This window comes from Podospora pseudocomata, chromosome 6, assembly GCF_035222375.1.
Source record: "Podospora pseudocomata strain CBS 415.72m chromosome 6, whole genome shotgun sequence".
Classification (NCBI taxonomy): domain Eukaryota; kingdom Fungi; phylum Ascomycota; class Sordariomycetes; order Sordariales; family Podosporaceae; genus Podospora; species Podospora pseudocomata.
In genome coordinates, this window is record NC_085890.1 from 3,914,427 (window position 1) to 3,930,034 (window position 15,608).

Below are 15,608 nucleotides of genomic sequence, written 5' to 3' on the forward strand. Positions count from 1 at the left end.
GTTTGGGTGGACTATGAAGGATATAGACTAGCATTGATGCCAACTCAAGGTAGAATAAACCTTACACTTGACCATCTAGGATGCATATATCGAGCATCACACAAGTCGCAACATCGAAACGCCTGCCTGAGACGGCATAACTAAAAGATGCTCCTTTTCGAAGAGGATGGTGAGCCAAATCAAGCATTGTACCCACAACACCTTTCTCGAGATGTCGACAATATTTTCAAACCCCTTCTAGGTAGGAGCGGCGAACTCTTCATTTTGACGGCCATCTAAACTTTGGTAATAAATGACAATCTCGATTGTCTCTCGTGATTCCTCGCTAGGTGCTTATAGCCCCTCCCTTGTTGCATGTGCCCTCATAACATGGTTTCACGTTGCTCGTCATATGAGACAAAGCTTGGCTGACGAGGAAGAGGCCGTGGCTATAAGATCAATATTGACTAACGTACATTATCAGCGAGTGACCCATATCAGCGAGTGACCCACTTTCTACGCGACGCGACATCTTTGCACTTCACAACAACTTTCCTCTACCATCCAAAATGCCCACTACTTCAAACGAAAGCCAGATAATCTTAGCCCTCCAAGCTCTTCAAAATGACGAGAATCTAAGCGAACGAGCTGCAGCTAAAATTTACGGAGTCGACCGTAAAACACTAGGGCGTCGCCGCATCGGCAAGCCTGCACGACGCGATATAACACCTAATTCGAAGAAGCTCACTCAATCAGAAGAGGAGGCTATTGTCCAATACATTATTGAGCTATGTGCGCGAGCTTTTCCACCCAGATTGCGTGGTGTGGAAGATATGGCCAACCAACTGCTACGCGTACGCGATGCGCCCCCTGTCGGCAAGCTCTGGGTACATCGATTTGTTAAACGCCAACCAGAGCTCCGTACGCGCTTTACGCATAGATACGACTACCAGAGGGCCAAATGCGAGGATCCAAAAGTCATTAGCGAGTGGTTCGCGCTTATACGGAACACTAAGGCCAAGTACGGTATTGTAGATGACGATATCTACAACTTCGACGAGACTGGGTTTATGATGGGTATTATCTTCGCGGGTATGGTAGTTACGACCTCAGACGGCCTTAGCAAGGCGAAACTGGCCCAGCCTGGCAACCGCGAATGGGCAACGGTAATCCAGGAGTCAATGCCCTCGGCTGGGCCATCCCTCCTTTCATCATCTTAGCCGCGCAGTACCACCTTGCCAACTGGTATACCGAGTGCAACCTACCGTCCACCTGGCGCATCGCAACTACCGATAATGGCTGGACTACCAATGCGGTAGGCCTAGATGGATCAAACACTTCGACCATTATACAGCGTCCCGTATAAAGGGCAAATACCGGTTGTTAATCCTCGACGGCCACGAAAGCCACCACTCGACCGAATTCGAGCGCTACTGCCAGCAGAATAACATTATCACGCTCTGCATGCCTCCACATTCCTCCCACCTCCTCCAGCCACTCGATGTTGGCTGCTTTGGGCCGCTAAAACAGGCGTACGGCCGCCAGATCGAGGACTTGATGCGCATGCATATCAACCACGTAAGCAAGCTCGAGTTCCTCTGTGCCTTCCGCGAGGTCTTCTTCGCCTCTATAACGGAGAAGAATATACAGGGTGGCTTTGCAGGTGCTGGCCTTATACCATACGATCCAGAGAGGGTGCTTTTTAAGCTAGATGTAAAGTTTCGTACGCCAACACCTCCAAACTCACGGCCCGGCACTGCACAACCTTGGGTCTCCCAAACACCACACAACCCTCGAGAAGCCAATTCACAGTCAACGCTTATTAAGACTCGCATTGCCAACCATCAAAATAGCTCTCCGACTTCAATGTTGGCTGCGGTAGACCAGCTTACTAAGGGTACAACAGCTATAATGCACCAGGTGGCTCTCCTTCGTGCAGAGGTCTCGTCGCTCCGTAAGGCCAATGAGGCATTAAGCAAACGCCGGAGAGCTAAAAATCACGCGTAAGGCTTGGAGGGTCACTTACTGTACAAGAGGCACAGGATCTACTGGATCAGAAGGCCGTGGATAGGGGAGGGAGTGCAAGAAACGCAGCCGGAAAGTAGTAATGCAGGGGGCTCGTACGAAGGTTCGGTGCTGTAGTGTGTGCGGCAAGCCTGGCCATAATGCGCGCACTTGCCAGGAGGCTGCAGAAGCATCTGATTCAGCTGTTTCTGATGTAATTATAGTTAATTCCTTATGTTGATGTGGTATAATTGAGGATGGTTTGTTAGGGTGTGGTGGGAGGTGGGTCACTCGCTGATATGGGTCACTCGCTGATAATGTACGTTAATGGAGAAGGAACAGGTCCGTTGAATGGGGACGGAGTCACATATACACAGGTACTCAGGAAGCCACCGTGTCGGTATCCCCAAACTTAACACTCCTCTCTAGTATCCATCAACCTACACTGGGCCCATGGTCCCATACATGAAGTAATTTAAATGTACTATTCATTGATGGAGGATAGGTCCACCTACCCAAAAATGCTCCCATGCCAGATTGACCACTAGTCCATGATGAGCAACCTCATTGTACGAAGATTCGAAATGAAGAAACAACGTTTCTCGCGAATCCATTGCGTAAAAGCGACATTATAAAAAAACAGAATGGACCAATGCTCAAAGACAACGGGTGAGTCTTGTTTGCCAACACACGACACCAACTGATGGGCCAGGGGAGCGCATGAATGGAAGGTCTGGGGATCAGAGTTGATCTCGACCAGGCGGGCATTTGGACTATTGATTCTTCTCAAATTGCTAACTACCTGGCTGTGCCGGACATGGCTCACTTCCTCACAATCCTCTACAACAGCACTAAGGATAATCCCCAGCCTGGGCATTTATCCGAAACCATGGACCACAACAACGTGGCGCCTTCTACCGAAGGCTTGTTCCCATCCCAAGAAAGGCTTAATTCAAGTGGGATGGAGATTGGTTTTACCCCCTCCAGGCTGATTACGCCGCATTACCCCACGATAATATATGGACATGGGAGGCGACGCCTGACCGGCCGGGGGATTGGTGCATCTCGTGGTCTCTCACATCTGCCGATGGCGCGATGGGCCAGCTCATGGCTTGTTATTGATGAGCCGTGGCATAGAGTTGACTCCGAGGGCGACGTAATATGGGACCGGCTGCTTCCGAGGATGGGGTGCAGTGATGAGGCACCTGGGTATAAAGGAGGGAAGATGACTGTGCTGGCTGATCCTGGATTCCAGACTTTTGGGGCTGTCGCATCTGGAAAAGCATTTGTCTAGTCGCCATGTTCTCGACTTCGTTCCTCGTTCTTGCGTTGGCCGCAACAGGCCTAGGACAGGTCGTGGTACCAGAAGGGTATCGCAAGGTGTACATCACCTCGGCGGTCGACGCCAAGTTCGTTATTGTACCAAAGGCACCGTTGCCGGCGAAGGCTGGTACTGGTGTTGTCGTGTCAGTGTTTCCAACCCCCGCCTTAGAAAACACCGGAAATTAACCAAATCTCCCTGCCATAGTCAGATCAGGAATGACAAGCCTGAACAACAGTGGTATCTCAAGGATGGTACCGGTGTTAGGATCCAATTGGCCGAAACCAACCTCTGCCTGGATGCCGGTGCAAAGAGTGCGTGTCGAGAGAGTCTGTCCACAAGAGAGAGAGCAAAGCTGATATCGAGAAACAGGTAACTGGAGAGATATGGGTACGCTCACCCTGAAGGAGTGCTCCGCTACCGAGCCGGCGCAGAAGTGGAACGTCATGGCAGATGGCCGCATCGCGTTGGAGGACTCACCCCAGCCCCGTAGGCAACCCTTCTCCTTGACCAGAAAAAGAATTCATGACAGAGGCTGATGACCAAACAGAACAATGCGTCGATCTGGTGTACATGCGCGCTACTCCCAACAACGCTGTCGGCTTGTATACCTGCGCGGGGCTCGGTAACACTGGCGCAAAGGATAAGGGCATCAACTGGCCGCTGGTCAACGCGACGGCTCCATGAAGAGTGTCGACAGTTCTCTCTTTGTCAGGTAGGTTGAGGTGACATACCTGTGCGAGTAAAGGCAGGTGGTTGAAAATGTAAAGCATAACCGGTAAAATTTCTTTCAAATACAGAGCATCAAGGATGCGAAGAAACTGGCCGCGAAACGTAAAATTCAGCTGGGGATTTCGGTGAGCAACCCCTTGATGTCCGCGTGACCTGGGCTTCTGCTGTTCGAACCTGAATTTTTAGGCTTTCCCCTCTGTGCTTCCATTGGCTTCTCCTTGCTGTTGCTGTTGTCATGAGATAGTACCTTGTTGACTGTTCCTGTACCATATCGGAGGTTGTTGTGCGATTCCAAGGCAGGCAGGTAGGATATCAATTCATGTGTCTGTGCAGGCATTTCTCCCAGACTGAAGAACAGCAAGTCTTGAAGAAATGCGTGATCCAATGGACGATTGTGCCGCAGCGAGGGCTATGCAGTAGCCCCAGGGGAAAGAGATAAGATACCTTGAGCTACAGCCAAGACCCCAGAGCCCGGCAGAGCTGAGCCATCAACACCAATCAGAAGAACGAATTCTTCCCATTGATCGTGATAAGATAGGGGTGAAAGGTACCTGTGTGTATCGGAGAGCTCGCCGGTCCAGGAGGTGGTGCAACAACAAGACAAGCCCAGTGACGCAGTTGCTCGTTCCCTCGTCGACTTTCGCTTCGCCGTACTCTTCAACCAAACCAAACCATCAAATCCCCATTTCCATCGTCGCTCCCAGCATATTCTATTCTAATTATCTCTTTTACAACATTTTCTTTTCCCACTTACAGTCTTCTTGAACGCTCTTTGTACGGCCTTCAATTTGCTTGATCGCCCAAACCACCCCGTAATTCGAGAGCGCTCGTAGTAGCGCTCTCAAGCCCCAGGTTTCGTCTGATGGCCGCTTCTGGTAAGTTTAACGGGCGCGCGCAGACGCTTGTGGACCACCGCATCATTCCAACTCTAGGGTAACCAGCTTGCTAACTTTATTGCCTGCGTTAGACTTGTTGGTCTCGGACCGCTCGACAGGCAGAGCGTCATCGTCGGACGAAAGCGAAACGTCCACCATCCGTACACGCACCCTCGCCGAGCCCTCAACTGCCCTCACCGTCCCCACCGTCGATCCCATTGGAACACAGGTAATTGAAACCGAGAAGAAACACCGTGAATATAGTCGCGGCGAGTTGAAGCGTCTGGATACCATCGCCGACAAGAAGACTCGGATTGAACAAGAGGTGGGACATGCAGCCGGTGGAGCGGGGCCCTGCCCACCTGGGGACTACTCTGCCGGCTTGGAGCTTGATGATGAGGACGAATCTGCTGTGCGCCACCTAGCTATCGAGAACAGCCCCCTGGCCGGCCGTACCGAGGCTATATTGTTGGCATCCACCGCTGTCATCTTTTTTGCTATTCTCTTCAACGAAAAGGCATGCAGCAAGGTGTTGCTGATTCCGTCCATCGCTTTTTTGGTGATGCTTGGCAGGGTCTTGTCCACCCATGCAGCCAATAATCTCTCCGCCTTGCCAGATGCACCCCTCCATTGCGTGACCCAAGGGCACGGCAGCGACGGCGCGTTCCGAGCCCAGATTGGCCTGCCAGGACACCAAGTACCACGCTGGGCTACCGGGACAAAGCTCCGCTATGTCATTTGTGCCGAGACGTTTCCCCATCCCGAGGACGCAGCCCTTGCAGCGAGCAACCTCGCCCAGGCCATCGACCAGTTTGCAGATGTTCCCGTCACCTTTGAGGAGGTGACCCGCAACACCAAGGCCCACTTCCGCGTGGTCTACAAGGATCCTGTCTGCGCAGACGAAGCCAACGTCCTTGCAAGCGCCTTCTTCCCCAACAGGGGACCCCGCAACAAACGCACTCTTCACATCTACGCCCTGGCTTTCCGCAAAAGGCATATCGGAAGCCAGGTGCAGGTTCTCGCCCACGAGGTTGGCCATATCTTGGGTCTGAGGCACGAGTTTGCCCCGGAGTCAGCAGAATGCCGCTCGTTTACCTACGGCCGCCGCAACCCCGATAGCATTATGAGTTACCCCGCCGATTGGAGCACAGCCAAGGTGACGCAGCAGGACATTGATGAGCTGAGGGGTTTATACTTGGACACACGCCTATTTCTCCAGGACGACGCCGGTGATGACTGGCACTTCCAAACCATCACCCCGCACCCGTTTTTGTACCCTTACGAGAACACGCGCAGAAACTGGGGCTTTATGGCAGCCTTCTGGTCGTTTAGGCGGTTCCAGAGGCACCAACAGGGAAATGCCACCGCACGTTAGAAACAGGTACGTTCCACGAAGCCTATTAAGATCAGCCAAGAGAGCATGGCTGGTGCTAACAATCATTGTTTATCTAGGTGGTGGTGATACTTCCAATGTCTTAATTAGTTGATCTTGAAGGTTTACGACTGGCTATGTGTATAAACACTAGTATATATGCATTTACATCTATTCTGGCAATGTTGGAAAAGCGGGGGCTTGAGTGGATTGCATTAGGTTGGTGGGACGGCTGGGGCTTGTGGTGAGAAATGCAGTGATGAGTAATAGAAGCGTGGAGTTTGGGTATCGTGGGGTTCATGCAAGCAAGCGTGCATACAGCAGGTTGGTTACTGGGCATTAGGTTAGGTTTTTCGCTTCGTGTACTCGGCATCTGCTGGATTTTGTTCTCTTCATCTGGGTCTATAACACTCGTTTACTGCACGACCACAATTTATGGAGGTAGCTTGGGTACTTTACAATTTACATTGTCGGTTAGAAGGGGAGAGACTATTGGTAGAGCCTAGTTTATCACATGTGTTAAGGGTAGGTCAGCAGCTTCTAGTGGGTGAAAACAAAAAATGATGAGACTACCTGATAGCAGACAAAATAAAACGATAATGTACAGCTTCCTTGTTATTAGATCCCCCCTTACCCCTATTTACCCCCGCTGCTCCTGTTCACATCTTACCCCTGAAACGACCTCCTCTTCCCCTTTCCCTTTCCTTTCCCTTTACCCTTACCCTTGCCCTCTCTCGGCTCGACAATAGGGTTGTAAAACCTAAACTTGTTCTGCGGATCATACTTTTGCTTCAGCGCCCTCAACCTCGCCAATCTCCACGGCTCTCGCCCGTACACCGTCTCCAAGTCCTCGTACCCATTGGCATAGTTGACATAGTTGTTTTCCGTCCTCGTCGGCTGCCCCGCATTCCACATATCCTTCACCTCATTCGCCCACTCCCACGCCAGTTCCTCGAGAACAGGATCGTTTGGCGGGATGACACCGTTGAAGAGCATCAGATGGTGGTCAGACCGGAAGGGGTACGCGGTATCAGCCGGGTTCCTGGCGCCAACACCGGCGGTAGAGTACCCCTCGTGAAGGATGCCCGCGCCGGCGGCTAGGGTAGGATGGGAAATGGCGCGGGCGCGGAAGCCGTTGTAGATGAGCCGCTCGGCGGTGAGGTTGTAGACTTGGAGGCCGGCGGTGGTGGTGATGCGCTTGTTGCCTTTTTGGCAGATGAAGTCGTCTTCGGCGTTGCCTTGGACTTTGGAGACTCCGTTGTAGGGCACGTCGCCTTGCTCGTTGTAGACTGATGGGATGGCGTTGAATTCGGCCAGTAGGGCCTCTGCTTCGTTGGCCGGGCCGCGGTAGGCGAATGTCCAGGAGAGGATCGGGTCGGTGGTGGAGACGGTGGTGTTCATGAAGAAGAAGCCGAAATTGAGGGCCATGTTTACCGGTGTTGAGCCGTTGTTGTGGAGGCGGTTGAGGGAAGTGAAGACTCTTTCGAGCTGGGCGCCGGTCCAGATGTAGTTGTGGTAGTGCCAGGTGTCGGGGCCGCGGGGGAAGATGTTGAGTTCGAAGGAGGTGACGATGCCAAAGTTGTGGCCGGCGCCTTTCATGCCCCAGAGGAGGTCTGAGTTGCTTGTCGGGCTGACGCGGATGGCTCTGCCGTCGCCGAGGACGACGTTGAGCTGGAGGAGGTTGTCTACCACCATGCCGTAGAGGCCTGGGGTTATTTGTCAGTTCAATGTCTCATGTAGAGGAGCGAAATCTGACGAGCTCACCTTCATGTCTTCCATGACCGCCCCCCAACGCAGCCCCAAGGAGACCGACGCAGTCACAGGAACCGGTGGTTGTGACAAAGCCCCGTTCCCAGAGGTATTTGGTGACCAAGCCGCCGTAGACACCACCTTGGAACCAAGCAGACTTTTTATTCGGCTGGATGGTAATGGTTCTCAGCATTGCCATGCTAATTTGAACGCCAGTGAAGGTTCCCAAACTGGCACTATTCCCGTGGCCGCCATTAGTGGCCAGAAAATCGATGCCGTTGGCATTGCAGTATTGCACCTGGTCTCCCTATTAGCAACCATTACCTAACAAAGAAACCTCCTTGATAGCTTGAAACTCACAATCTTGGCCACATCTGCTTCGCTTGCAGGTTGAACAACAACCTGGATCTGTGGGGGGGCAAATGTGTTCCATCTTGCTGTGATAGCAGGGAACTTTCCATCGCTAGGTCCGAAGATGAGCGTGCCGGGTGAAAGACGGCTTCCGAGCTCCCTTCTCACAGTATTGGCGTCCAAGTCGGCCCGAGTTCGAGCCTCAAGTTCGGAATACCTGGGGACTGAAAGGGCAGCTGCCAAGTTGAGGTGGACAAACACCAGCAACAGGGCGGTGGCAAGCCTGCCCCAAGCAAGTGAGACAAGAGCTCTCATATCGAAAGGATCTACCGAGTGTGGAGGTAAATACGACTTAAAACACGGCCTTGGCGCGCGTGGGGAAAACGTGGGAGGCCACAAGCAACGAGAATCCGATCTGCAGTGCACCGTTCGTGCATGAGACGGAGGAGGTAATCAAGGCTAGATGGTCAACTACTTCATCCTCCAAACCTACGGGTTCCGATGCTGGTATTTGAAGGATGAAATGGGCTCACTGTCCACCACCCCCAGCTCTACACAAACCGAACTCAACTGAGCTCAGAGTGGAAAGGCGTGAAGCCGAGCACACCATTTCCCTCTTACCCTGTCCTCGTTGGACGCCACAAGCGTTGGTAGCATGTAAGAAAAAGGCTCACATCTATCCGTTAGGACCAGGCTAGTGAATGCCTCACGCCTTCGCCGGGCAAGCGATGTGGTTCAATATTGAAAGTTCCAACCTATCAAGTTTGGTGGTTCTAAGCGAGAGCCGCCTCCTGTTGGACGAAAACAGGACAATTTGTGATTCCTTCTGGTCAGATCGACATGATACCAGCAGGCTGGTAGCTGGATATGGTTAGGCGATGCAGGAACAAGCCTCATTGCTACATCTGAGCTCAGCTCCTCTGTCAGGCGAAGGGTGGGTAAGATGATACGTTCTCCTGCTCGGTAACCTATCAGATGAACTGGAGTTCTCTGGGACATCCGGTGACTGAGCCGGGGAGCCGGCCAACGCGGATCCTGATTCCCTCTGGGACGCTTCTGGGACCATGGATCCTCCGTCCTATCCACCTTCCAAACATAGCACCCTTCGAGAGCATTCGACAGAAGAGCTTTCCATGGAACTTGGCCAATCGTCTGGCTCTGATAGCGAATGTCACGGAGCTTCTGTTCCGTATTACTGCAGGCCAACAAGGGCATTCAAAGTTACCTGGGCAGGGATTGTGCGCGCTCAGCCCGGGTGATCACTAGCCGAGGAACTGAGTCCGAAGGCAGACGTTGACACGGTCTACCTTCATGCTGCCGCTGCCACACGCGTCAATGTCGTGAGCCAATCCCATCAAGTCTGAGTCTGATCACTTATCTTTCCTGCTGTTTTTCTGAGCGGAATCTGTCTGCAATCAGGGGTACAAGGTACATCAAAGAAAGTGATCGTCCAAGCATGCTCGATACGAAGAGCATCGGCGATAACAACAAGCGTGTCCATTGGATGTCGCTTTGTGGCTGCAGGATTGCTTCGGCCGATGCAAGTGCAAGGGGCCTGGTACCCTTCGGCCGAAAGATGGCTTTGGCTTGGCTTCGGCTTGACTTTCGGGTAGGGCTGAGAACAGGGGGTGGGGGGGCAATCAAAGCCGTTGTGCCTGTGTTCTCTCGGCCCGAACTGCCACGGGCCGAAGCGCAGATCCGATCGTGGTCACACCTTGGCGGTTGACGACAGCGCTGCGAGTTGCGCCGTCTTACTAGACGATGTGCCCAGAGTCTTGGAAGAGGGGTGGAAGAGGGGTCTTCAGGAAAGACACGATGTGCGCGCCCGGATCTGCTGGCTACTGACGGGTACCCGGGACAGCACCACTCCTCCAACTTCACGACAAGCCAGACATCACCAACTTAACCGTCGACACAATGGATCGTCTCACCTCCCCCTTCGAAGATGACTCCCCACACCGCTACCTCATCGCTTTGGCGACCGTTCCAGTTCTGCTATTCGCCCTCTACCAGTACCTCCTCCCCAAACCCATCCCCGGCATAGCCTACAATCCCTCCGCTGCCAAATCCCTCTTCGGCGACGTCCCCGAGATGATAGCAGAAGTAAGCCAAACGGGCGAGTTCCGCGTCTGGTGCGCCAAGCAAGTCCGCAAGATGAACTCCCCCATCTGCCAAATCTTCATCAAACCCTTCTCCCAACCCTGGGTGTTGCTCTCCGACTTTCGCGAGTCGCGCGATATCCTCACGCGGCGTCACAAGGAGTTTGACAAGTCGAGCTTTTTATCGGATGGCATGGCCTGCATGGGCGCGTTCCACGGTATTTACATGACCGATCACAAGTTCAGGGCGAACAGGCAGCTGATTCAGGATTTGATGACGAGCACGTTTCTGAATGGGCACGTCGGGCCGGCGATTTACAACAAGGGGTCGGAGCTGATGAGGTTGTTTGAGATGAAGGTGAGACTGGCGAGGGGGAGGCCGTTCAGTGTGAAGAAGGACTTTGAGTATGCCTCGCTGGACTGCATGTTGGCGTTTGCGTTTGGGAGAAACTGGGTTGATACGGCTGTTGGGGAGCAGGTCAAGGTAGTGGGAGGGTTGACGGAGGAGAGCCTGGTTATTCCGGTGTCAGTTGATGAGCCGGTCGACTTTCCGCTCGGTGAGATTGTGGACTTTTTGAAGTCGGTGTATGAGGCGCCAGAGATTGTGGAGAAGACGATCAATGCGATCATGCCGAAGTTACAGACATGGTGGTGGTCGCAGCAGGGGTGGTACAAAAAGATCTTTGATGACAAGGAAAAGGCGATGAAGGCCCAGGTTGCCATCGGAATCAAGAACTTTCAACAGGGCAAGATCGAAACGGGGGTGGAGCATATGCTGATGAGAGAAGCTGCTCGGGCAGAAAAGGAGGGAAGAGAACCTGATTTTGAGAGCCAAATTTTCAGAGATGAGGTTTGCTACCCCCTTGTTGTCCTTCTTTGACTTGAGCTAATAGTAGGAAAGCTATTTGGAGATATTGTGGGAGGTCACCACACCACGTCTGGTGCCATGATGTGGCTTACCAAGTATCTCACCGATGACCCCACGATTCAGTCCAAGCTGAGATCTGTTTTGCACTCAACACTATCTGCGGCCCACCAAGAAGGCAGGCTGTTTACCTTTGAAGAGATCCGCCACGCCAAACTGCCCTACTTGGACGCCATCATTGAAGAAATGCTTCGCATCAATGCCGTGCCAGTTACCCGTGAAGCCGTGGTTGACACCACCGTTTTGGGGTGTCCGATCAAGAAGGGAACGCAGGTCTTCTTTATGTCGAACGGCCCAGGCTTTTTGTCGCCTTCTTTCCCGGTGGATGAAGCAAAGCGAAGCGATACATCCAGGTTATCTAAACGGGCCAACGACTCTTGGGATGAGAGGCAGGACCTGGCAAGATTCGATCCCGAGCGTTGGCTGGTGAGGAAGACAGATGGAACAGGTGTCACGGCTGATGATGTCGACTTTGATGGCGCAGCTGGGCCTCAGCTGGTGTTTGGTCTTGGGCCTAGAACATGCTGGGGCAGGAGGTTGGCGCACATGGAGATGAAGGTGATCATTGCCATGTTGGTGTGGACGTTTCAATTGGAGAGAACACCACCAGAGCTCTCTGGATATGGTGGCTTGGAGGGTATTGCTCGCGTTCCCAAGAAATGTTATGTTAGGTTCGTGAAGCTGTAGAAGCAGTTGGGTACAAAGAAATATAGGGGAACCATTTCAGTAGCTCGCATAGCTTATAGTGACTTTTACATCCATTGTCCAGCTTTTTTATCGGACACGTGTGTTACCAATCCATGTCCAGTTAATCAGTCATACCACTCCCCCTGAGCAAGCTCTCATACCCCTGCTTCCACACCTTTTGCCCCTGCCCGCCAAAGCCGACCCCAATCTCATCACTTATTGACCCATCATGCTTGGTGTTCTCCAACAGGTCAAAGAACTTGTCGATGTATTCGTCAAGCGGCATAGGCTGCACCGCCTTCTCAGGCCCGCCCTGCAGCGCATCGGTTTGCTCTCTGTGATGAGCATTCAGGGGTGTGTCGACATAAGGCGGTGCGACTTCAACAACGCTCATTCCTTTGACACCAGTCGCCTCAAGCTGCCAGCGTAAGATCTTGCAAAAGGACGCCACGCCGGCTTTGGAAGGGCAGTAGGTTGGGTAAAATGGAACAGGGAAATACGCCAGCGAGGAGCTCGTAAGGAAGATGTTGGTTTTGATGCCTTGTTTTGCAAGAGACAAAAGATGGGCGGCAAAGGCCTGAGCGACAAGAATGGGTGCAACCAAGTTGGTTGTTAACTCTTGAATGGCTTCCTGGGCGAGATTGGGGGGTGGGTTTTGGAAGATGTCGTAGTGGTTTTGGATGCCGGCGTTGACGAAGACAGTGTCAAGCTTGGGAAAGTGGCGGAGGATACCGTCAACTTGAGGCTGCAGTGAGTCGAGCTGGGTGAGATCCCACTGCGAACGAGGGGTTAGCGACAAGTATCATGGCAGTGTTGGTGGGGCAATACGTGCAATGCGGTACTCCAGGCCTTCAAGCTCGTTGACAATCTGCTCTAATCTCTCTCTGTCTTGCTCCCTTCCAGTTACGATGACTTTTTTACCCAGGCTATGGAATCGATGAGCTGTAGCCTCGCCGATCCCGCCAGCTGCTCCGAGGATGAGAATGGTGTTGATACGGGACGACATTTCGTGGTGTAAGTGGGGTCACATCAACGGTCTGCGGAGTGCTGCGGGGAGGATTGGTGCCATATGTTTACATTAAGATAAGGTAGATACAAGATAAATCACCTCCAGCTCACCCCACAGCGGCCAGGTGCTGCCCGTGCTAATACTTGGAGTAGGACTTTCTACTCCACGCCCACTGGCTGGTACTACGCTGCAGATCGATCGGCTTTATTGGCCAACGACAAGAAGTAATGTCGGCCGAAGACGAGTGGGGCTGTCATGAAGGGATCTGACCAATCGGAGCCCTACGTGGCACTTGCACCAATTCTTTCCTAAAGCAACGTCGCTTGAGGACATGGAGCAACCGAAACATGGCGGGTGCTCTATGACGTCTTTTCATTGTACACGTGAAAAACGACTTGTCACAGAGAACCGGGCATTGGGCACAGTGAGAGCCATTGGGTGTCAATACATCCAATCATTGATTCAAGAAGTCGTAACACAAATAAATACCAGACACAAGGCTACCCCAGCCTGCCTCCTCCTCCTCCAGCCCAAACCCTGTCTCAGCGCTTGAGATAAACCTCCAACAGTCCCAACGGTCCATTGTCAAAGACATTCCTAATCTCATACCGCGAATCCGCCTCCTTCAGCAACTGCTCAAACTCGGCCTTGGTCCTCTGCTTTCCACCACAGTTCACAATCATGACCGAGTCAACCTGTCTGACGACACGCTCTTGGTGACGGGGCCAGACACCAGGCTCGGGGATGATGATGTCGTTGATCAGCAAAGGGGTGTTTGGGCTGGAGTTTTCCAGGCCAGGAACGAAGCCCTTGAAGATCCTGACGACGTCCTTGTCAGCCCAGTTGTGGGTGCACTGGCGGATCAAAAACGCGGCCGCGTCCTTGACTGGTTGCGGGTCGAAGAAGCTGTGCTTGGAGTAGGTCACTCTGTCGGCGAGCTCTGGCGAGAGGGATTCCTTGCCCTCGGCGAGCATGTCGGCGTTGCTGTCCTGCACAATGCACTTGATGTTGGGGTAGGCCTATTTGAGGTCAGTGACTAGCAAGTCCGTCGCTAACTCTCACCAAGAAAACACATACCTCAGCCAAGCTCTTGCTGATGTGGCCATTGCCTCCTCCACAGTCAACCACTGTGCCGTTGAGGGCACCCCAGTTGAAGCTGTCGTAGAGAAGGTAGTCCAGGTGTCGGTCCATCTTTCGGAGACCAGCCATGGCTTTGGCAAAGCGTCGGGCTTTGGCGGGGTCGTTCTTGTAGAACTCAAAGATGCCAACGCCGTGGCGGGTCACGAAGGGGTTGAGGTTCTGGTGGCATTCGTATGGGTGAGCCTTGAAGGTGATGTTGCAGTCGGCGGCGGCCTTGAGCATCTCATCGAGGCTGTAATGGACCACGGAGCGGAGTTCCTCATCTTGCTGCATGAGTAGGGAGGTGTTGCTGTGGGAGATGACCCTTGGTTGGTGCTCCTCGAAGATACGATAGGTCATCAGTTGGCGGATGATGCGCCCCGTGCGGTCCGCGTCGAGACCGGCCTTTTCGGCAAGCTCATCGATGGTGATGCTTCCATGCGCAGGGACGAGTTGGAAGAATTCAAAGTCCAGGGCAACCTACCCATGTTAGACGTGGCCGCCGGAGATTCAGGGAGACACATACCTGAACGAGACCAAGATCATAACCGGTGCAGCAGAACTCTCTCAGCCATTTCCGGGGACCGTCAATGAGGCGTTGTAGGTCCTCTAGACTAGTCTTGAGGCCGGCGTGGATCTCACGGTATTCCAAGGTGGCCGGAGGATCTTGAGATTCGAGTGAAAAGGTAGGAGCCACCAAGTTGTTTGCTTGGAGATATTTTGTGAGATCCTGTGTGAGGTTGAGGATGTTTTGGGCCAGGCCCAGGATAGATTCGGATCCTTGAGTAGCCATAACGACAGGGGTATGTATCGCAATTGGTAGCAGATAGTCTCACAGACGCCCGCGAGCAGTATGATTCTTTATGGCAATGTGCTGACTTTTGATGGCTTTGTTTTGGTCTTATTCACGAGTATTGATATCTCGAAGGCATCACATGCTAGAGGAAACATCGCCCGATACGTCTCTCATCTCATGTATGCCCCTGCGCACAGTGCAACATCAAGTCTTCAGAGCCCTGCCGGCATGGTCCATGCAGCCCGGACCTCCCCCGCAGCGTGACAAAGCCGGCATCGGGCATACCCGCCCGGGATTGTATCGCGGAGGCAGTGTTCATCCGTGCTTATCAGTCCCTGGCTTATCAGGCTAAGGTGGTACGGTAGTGATGGATAAGGTACACGAAAGAGCTTCGGCCGATGCGACTATCGCTTGGACCGACAGCAGACAGCCAATCCCAGATGCAGCTACAACCATCTACATCCTAAAGTAGCCTTGCCGAGGTAGTGACTAGATCGGACTGTACATCAGCATACTGGGGATACAGTAGATAGCATCAAGAATGAGGCAATATCGGACTAGGATACGTGGACTGGCCACTGTGTTGAAGA

General features: G+C 52.9%; 6 protein-coding genes across 6 annotated transcripts; 3 read left to right on the top strand and 3 right to left on the bottom strand.

Moving 5' to 3' along the window:
* The first annotated feature begins 2,195 nt into the window (after window positions 1-2,195).
* QC762_610270 (uncharacterized protein) lies at window positions 2,196-4,117 on the top strand. Its single transcript, XM_062892704.1, has 4 exons — window positions 2,196-3,449; window positions 3,512-3,618; window positions 3,677-3,793; window positions 3,855-4,117. Exons 1-4 carry the CDS (start codon window positions 3,283-3,285, stop codon window positions 3,989-3,991), a joined length of 528 nt encoding a protein of 175 aa, XP_062741314.1. The 5' UTR covers window positions 2,196-3,282; the 3' UTR covers window positions 3,992-4,117.
* Window positions 4,118-4,443: 326 nt separating this feature from the next.
* Window positions 4,444-6,741, top strand: QC762_610280 (uncharacterized protein). Its single transcript, XM_062892705.1, has 3 exons — window positions 4,444-4,911; window positions 5,004-6,292; window positions 6,364-6,741. The coding sequence occupies exons 1-2, from the start codon at window positions 4,899-4,901 to the stop codon at window positions 6,284-6,286; spliced, it is 1,296 nt and encodes a 431-aa protein (XP_062741315.1). The 5' UTR covers window positions 4,444-4,898; the 3' UTR covers window positions 6,287-6,292; window positions 6,364-6,741.
* Window positions 6,742-6,887: 146 nt separating this feature from the next.
* On the bottom strand, window positions 6,888-8,927 carry QC762_610290 (uncharacterized protein). Its single transcript, XM_062892706.1, has 3 exons — window positions 8,393-8,927; window positions 8,048-8,339; window positions 6,888-7,989 (listed from the first exon to the last, which is right to left on the bottom strand). Exons 1-3 carry the CDS (start codon window positions 8,696-8,698, stop codon window positions 6,950-6,952), a joined length of 1,638 nt encoding a protein of 545 aa, XP_062741316.1. The 5' UTR covers window positions 8,699-8,927; the 3' UTR covers window positions 6,888-6,949.
* Window positions 8,928-10,148: 1,221 nt separating this feature from the next.
* Window positions 10,149-12,143, top strand: QC762_610300 (uncharacterized protein). The gene is made up of 2 exons (XM_062892707.1): window positions 10,149-11,332; window positions 11,384-12,143. The coding sequence occupies exons 1-2, from the start codon at window positions 10,301-10,303 to the stop codon at window positions 12,092-12,094; spliced, it is 1,743 nt and encodes a 580-aa protein (XP_062741317.1). The 5' UTR covers window positions 10,149-10,300; the 3' UTR covers window positions 12,095-12,143.
* A 72-nt stretch (window positions 12,144-12,215) lies between these two features.
* Window positions 12,216-13,100, bottom strand: QC762_610310 (putative secondary metabolism biosynthetic enzyme; the record flags this gene model as incomplete). The annotated part of the gene is made up of 2 exons (XM_062892708.1): window positions 12,216-12,869; window positions 12,927-13,100. 2 exons carry the CDS (start codon window positions 13,098-13,100, stop codon window positions 12,216-12,218), a joined length of 828 nt encoding a protein of 275 aa, XP_062741318.1.
* A 428-nt stretch (window positions 13,101-13,528) lies between these two features.
* QC762_610320 (uncharacterized protein) lies at window positions 13,529-15,154 on the bottom strand. The gene is made up of 3 exons (XM_062892709.1): window positions 14,749-15,154; window positions 14,181-14,702; window positions 13,529-14,122 (listed from the first exon to the last, which is right to left on the bottom strand). The coding sequence occupies exons 1-3, from the start codon at window positions 15,013-15,015 to the stop codon at window positions 13,646-13,648; spliced, it is 1,266 nt and encodes a 421-aa protein (XP_062741319.1). The 5' UTR covers window positions 15,016-15,154; the 3' UTR covers window positions 13,529-13,645.
* Between the last annotated feature and the right edge of the window lie 454 nt (window positions 15,155-15,608).